Genomic DNA, 6,000 nt, shown 5'->3' on the forward strand with positions numbered 1-6,000 from the left:
AAAATACTCTTTTTCAGTAAAGTATATTTACCCTGTCAGGTGGTGATTTGAGATTAAAAGCCTCACCCTAGCAGCACCATCACATAGGGCTTAGTGAGGCTGGGTATTTTCTCAGTGAGCGACTAGCGTAGGCATAGGGGTGTAGGGCAAGGAATGTGGAAAATAAGTAAGTAACAGAATGCAAACTAGACCTTATCATTTTAATTAAAAGTAATTTTGACATCTTAATAGTGGCCTTTAACATATATGCAGTATGAATTTTTTAATGTTATGGAAGAATGCTTTCTGGTCATTTTTTTCATACGTTACTTTGAAAACTGCTGTGTGTGACTTTTTATCTTTTCTTCCTTCCTTAAGATATGTATTGTGTTTACTGTGTATACTGACCCTTGTAGACCATTTCATTATTTTCCCTTTTGGTTGAGTATTAGAAGAGAAGATGAAGTTGGTTATTAACCTTTTCTGTTTCACTGATATTGCAGCTATTTTTTGGACACTACCATAAAATGTAGTTTTGATGTGTCTTTGTATGAAAGATGAGAATCAGTGAGGCCTTTAGAATCCATGGTATTGTTCTGTTATTTGTTGATCTTTATCGATACTCTCCTAGATGATTTTCCTAGTACAAATGGGTATTCAGTGGATGTTTGAATGGAGATGAAAGATTTAGTTTTAAGTTGGCTGTTAATCATTTTTGTGCCACTGTAAGGCAAGTCACTCTGGGCTCCTGTTTTCCTTTCTGTGAAATGAGGAACTTGACTTAGTGGTCTCTAAAGTCTCTTGCTGTGACAATTTAACATTTTCAAATTTATGGGCACTTAATTGTTAAGTGAATTATTAATCCCTTTGACCACAAAGAATTCCCTTAGCACATGTCAGCTAGTATTTTGACAGGACAGTAAATTGATGTATAACTGATTGTAGTTGAGGGAATTATCAAATTGAATAAACAACTTTCTTCATATCTGAATTTTTTGTTCAGTGCATTTGCTGAAGAAAACTCTGCAGAAATGTGAAAAGAATGGGTGGATGGAACAGATCTCTGGCAAAGGATTTAGTGGCACCTTCCAGCTCTGTTTTCCCTATTACCCCAGGTAAGTAGCTAGCCCATAATGTGAAATGTTGGTCATTGTAATTTAAAATCTGATTCTAGGTTACAGGCTTGGGCTTAATTTATTAACTTATTACTGCTCTACTTGAAAATAAAGACTACTTAAGGCAATATTGGTTTTCTGGGGTGGGTTTTTTTTTTTAAGGTTTATTTATTTATTTTAGAGAGAGAGCATGAGCAGGAGGGGGAAAGGGAGAGAGAATCTCAAGCAGACTCTCACACTGAGCATGGACCCCGACTTAGGGCTCAGTCTCATGACCCCCGAGATCATGACCTGAGCCAAAGCCAAGAGTTGGATACTTAACTGACTGAGCCACCCAGGTGCCCCTACCTAAGGCAGTATTGTGTTAGAGTAAAAGCTTTTCATGTAAGAATGGGGGGATTTTGGCTATCCTGCCAGAGCTTACTGTTAGCCATTCATTCCTAAAATCAAGCATTGAATTCTTTGAGATCTTTGGCCATTTTTATGTTCATTCCTTCTTTATTAAGTAAATGATAATGACAAGAAGATTATTAGAGGGTTAGGTATGTTTTAATTGTCCATCATTCGGGGCACCTGGGTGGCTCATTTGGTTCAGCATCTGCCTTTGGCTCATGTCATGATCTCAGGGTCCTGGGATCGAGTCATGTGTCAGGCTCCCTGCTCAGCGGGGAGTCTGCTTCTCCCTCTCCATCTGCCTCTCCCCCTGCTCCTGCTCTCTCTTACTCTCACTCTCTGTCTCTCAAATAAATAAATAATCTTTAAAAAAAAATTGCCCATCATTCAAGGAAGGAGAGCATTGCATTGGCTGCTTCCAAGAATCCTAATTTGCCTTCTCCCTACTATAGACACAGGGCCATTTCCTTGAAAACTTTTTTTTATCTATACTTTATTATTGCACTAAAAAATACATGGAGCACCTCCTATGGGCCAAGCATTGTCCTTTGTACCCATGCAATGGCCTTCTTATACTTTGATTTCTAGTAAAGTGCCATGACATGTACCACTAAAACCCTATTTTAGCAAGAGTATAGTGTAGTTTCTTATATTGTACCTTGTGCACAAGCCTGGGTAGGTGGTACTTGGTTGGTTGCATATTATTTGAATTTTTCAAACATTAAATTCTTAAAGTCAAGCATATAAAATGTTATAATTTGGGGCATCTGGGTGGCTCAGTCGTTAAGCGTCTGCCTTCGGCTCAGGTCATGATCCCGGGGTCCTGGGATCGAACCCCACATCAGGCTCTCTGCTCAGCAAGAAGCCTGCTTCTCCCTCTCCCACTCCCCCTGCTTGTGTTCCCTTTCTTGCTGTGTCTGTCTCTCTGTCAAATAAATAAAATCTTTAAAAAAAATAAAAATGAAATGTTATAATTTAAGGAATTATTAATCAATGGGATCAAGATTTCTATCAGTAACGGGCGCCTGGGTGGCTCAGTTGGTTAAGCAACTGCCTTCGGCTCAGGTCATGATCCCGGGGTCCTGGGATCGAGCCCTGCATCAGGCTCCCTGCTGAGCTGGAAGCCTGCTTCTCCCTCTCCCACAACCCCCTGCTTGTGTTCCCTCTCATGCTCTCTCTCTCTGTCAATTAAATAAATAAAATCTTTAAAAAAAAAGAAAAGATTTCTATCAGTAAGGACAAAGAAAATTAGAAAATCCTTGCTGAATTTCTCTAAAACTTTGAAGAGATTCAGCCTTTATATTATTTCGAGGTCTTTTGCCGCTATTATTAGGGCAAAAAATGTACTGCTGTGCAATCTGTTTGCTGCCTTAGACAGTTCAGTGCTATATATATATATTCAGTGGCTAATACAGTGCTGGCCACACATCAGGAGCTTAAATAATTGTTTAGTAAGTCAATGATTAAGAATTAATTTTATTAAATGGCAGCAGGAAGGGAATGAGGTATCGCCTGGGACTTTTATAGATTTGTTATAACTTTGTGTGTTCAGAATAAGTTAAACTGTAACCTGATACTTGTAACATAGCATTTGGAAGGGCAGGAAGAAGTGGAATGTCCAGGGAAGAGCACCTAGGTTCACATTTCTCCCTTGTCCTGTGTGGGGACTTCTCTTTGACCTGATTTTACCTAATTTTTCTTTCCTTCTTTCTTTCATAGCCCAGGAGTTCTGTTTCCAAAGAAAGAGCTAGATGATTCAAGAGATGAGGATGAAGAGGAGGATGACTCCTCAGAAGAAGACTCTGACGATGAAGAGCCTCCACCTAAGAGGAGGTATGGATTTGTGGGAGGCCTTTCTACCTTAGAGCTAAAAGTGGCAGTAATAGTAATAGCGACTTAATTCAAGATGCCTCTCAGAAAGTTCTTGGTGTAACATTTAACTTGTCTTCTTGAAAATTCAGGGACTTTGAACTTAGGAAGCCCTGTGAATATGTAATTTACCGTTTGGTAAATACTGTATGTATATCCATAGTTTGTTGGTTATTCGAAGAAAAATAATCCCATATTTCGTTAGTAAAAACATCATGAATTATATATAGACTTCAATGAATCGGTTGAATTTTTATACAATTTTAGTAAAGGTTCTAGTTAAAAATAATCACATTCCTGTTCTTTACGTAGGTGACTTTTTATCTGAGCTAGATCTTTTGTGGCAAAATATCTGGTCATCCTGGCAAAGTGAATCTCTCAAGTACTAAGTGATGGCCTTTGTTCTTTGGTTCTCACAGGTTGCAGAAGAAAACCCCAGCGAAGTCATCTGTAAAGGCTGCATCCGTGAAGCAGAGAGGGTCCAAGCCTGCACCTAAAGTCCCAGCTGCCCAGCGGGGGAAAGCGAAGCCCCTGCCCAAGAAAGCCCCTCCCAAGGCCAAAACTCCTGCCAAGAAAGCCAGACCCTCATCCTCAGTCATCAAGAAACCTAGTGGTGGCTCTTCAAAGAAGCCTGCAGCCAGTGTGAGAAAGGAAGTGAAATTGCCTGGCAAGGGCAAATCCAACATGAAGAGATCTTTCAAAGCAAAAAAGTAAATTTTATAGGGAAAAAAAAGGGTATCATAAAATTCAGAATCTTATTTTCTAAGGTCAGTGTGCATTTGTTTTAGTTTTGATGCTTTTAAAATTACATTTTTTTCCCTCCCCTATGAACATTGTGGGGAGGGAATATAAATAAACCAGTTTAGGCATTTGTTAGCTTTAGGTGCTGTTCTTGGTGCCTGCCCCTTCCCTCAGTCATTTTAATTTCTGCTATAACTCTGGATTTTCCTGAACTGTATAATCTACACTTGTCATTTTTTCTCCCTCCACCCCAACCCTCTTTTATGGTCAGCTTTGGCTTTTTTTTTTTTTTTTTTTCCCTTCCAGCTTTATCTAAACAGCTGCAAAGATTTTTATATTTGTAGAAAGCATCAAGAATAGGATGCTGGTCAGGTGCTGGAAATAAAAAAGAGGCAGTATATAGCACTGACTGAATTGTAAAGCTTTCTGCCTGGAGACTCCAGTTATAGCTATAATAATTAATCTTATTTATGAAACCACTCCACTAACCCTCTCTCTCCAATTATATAAATACAGAGGCATCTTAGCTTTGGGAATAAGCCAAAAAACGTTATGATTTCATGAAGTTCTGAAGACCTGTGACTCCTTTGGGCTACTTTCACATTGGTCAATTTCCAGGTATTTTTCACTGGCCCAGGGCATTGTGTTCCCTCAACCACAAGCACAAATTCCCTCCACATACTTGATTTTTGACTGAAGGGGAAATACAGGAATATATTGAATTTGTGATTTCTGGTGTCACCTGTGTACCAAAAACCAAAACATAAAATCTTCTTGATCAAATGTTTAAATATATTTTTTAATATTTGGAGCATTGAGTTGTCATTTCCAGTTTGCCTTTTTTATAAGGAAATGTTGGAGAGTTACATCATTGCTAATGTAGAAATGTTAAGGTGGAAAACATACAATTTGCTAAAATAAACTAAATTCCAGATTCATCTGTGGGTTTTTTCCCCCTCCTTTCTTTCCACAGCACTTTTGATATCAAACAAGTGGCTTCCTTTTTGGGATATTTAAAAAAAAAAAAAAAAAAAGCAAAGAAAAAAACAAATGAAGCCCGACTACCTAACCCTTCCTCATTTGTATTTGTTTTAGTATCGTGCAGTTGTGTTCAATAGTACTAGCTTTCTACTTGGGAAATACTGATTTCCGGTTATCATTTACCCTCCCTGTGGCACTTGACATTTTAATTGTCTTAAACTTTTTGGTGTATATCTTCTGGCCCCTTTGAGTGCTGCCAGAGGCAAAAGACATTTGTTTGATTCATTCCAATTGGATTGTCTCCTGGGATCTTATCTGCAGCCTCACGGTGCGTGGCTGCGAACTGGACTGGAGAAGATTGGCTTGAAGTAGATCCATAATCATGTGTGATCCCATCATGAGCTCATTGGAATCTGTGTTGCATGTAAGGCAATCTTTCCTGTTGTAAATCTTCCTTTTTTTATGTACATATATTTTGAAAAATATGAATAAACATGAAATTTTAAAGCTGCTGAACTGTAGCTTCTATTTAAAAATTTCTAGTATATCCTTAGAAGTAGCGAAGTTGCATTCACTTGAGTCTTTTCTACTCCTTCCAATAGTTGCCATCCATTTTCCTTTTTATTTTATTTTTTTAATTAAAAAAAATTTTTTTAAAGATTTTGAGTAATCTCTACACCCAGTGTGGGGCTTGATCTCACAATCCCAAGATCAAGAGTTGCATGCTCTGCTCACTGAGCCAGCAGCACGCCCCCATCTTCCTTTTAAACACAAGCTCCAGTTTATTTGCTTTTCTTTATATGGATGGCAAGTGATGTTTCTAGATATATTGAACCTGGTTATTTAATGAGTAAGAGGTTTAAAAAAAATCATTATGCATTTTACCAAGGTCCTTGTTTTCAAGATCATGGATTCCAGTTTC

At 38.2% G+C, this 6,000-nt stretch overlaps 1 protein-coding gene across 14 annotated transcripts in view; it reads left to right on the top strand.

The window, feature by feature from the left end:
* Positions 1–5,585, top strand: part of HP1BP3 (heterochromatin protein 1 binding protein 3) — a 39,617-nt gene extending 34,032 nt beyond the window's left edge. For all 14 annotated transcript variants that reach the window (XM_025855994.2, XM_025856000.2, XM_073903241.1 and 11 more), the window contains 3 exons: positions 983–1,094; positions 3,207–3,320; positions 3,776–5,585. In XM_025855994.2, coding sequence (XP_025711779.1) covers positions 983–1,094; positions 3,207–3,320; positions 3,776–4,070 — 521 coding nt within the window. In that variant the 3' untranslated portion in view covers positions 4,071–5,585. The remainder of the gene's footprint in view (positions 1–982; positions 1,095–3,206; positions 3,321–3,775) is intronic.
* The last annotated feature ends 415 nt before the right edge of the window (positions 5,586–6,000 follow it).

Source organism: Callorhinus ursinus, unplaced genomic scaffold (genome assembly GCF_003265705.2).
Source record: "Callorhinus ursinus isolate GAN/ISIS: 27379988/994484 unplaced genomic scaffold, GSC_fseal_2.0 scaffold18, whole genome shotgun sequence".
In the NCBI taxonomy this organism is placed as follows: Eukaryota; Metazoa; Chordata; class Mammalia; order Carnivora; family Otariidae; genus Callorhinus; species Callorhinus ursinus.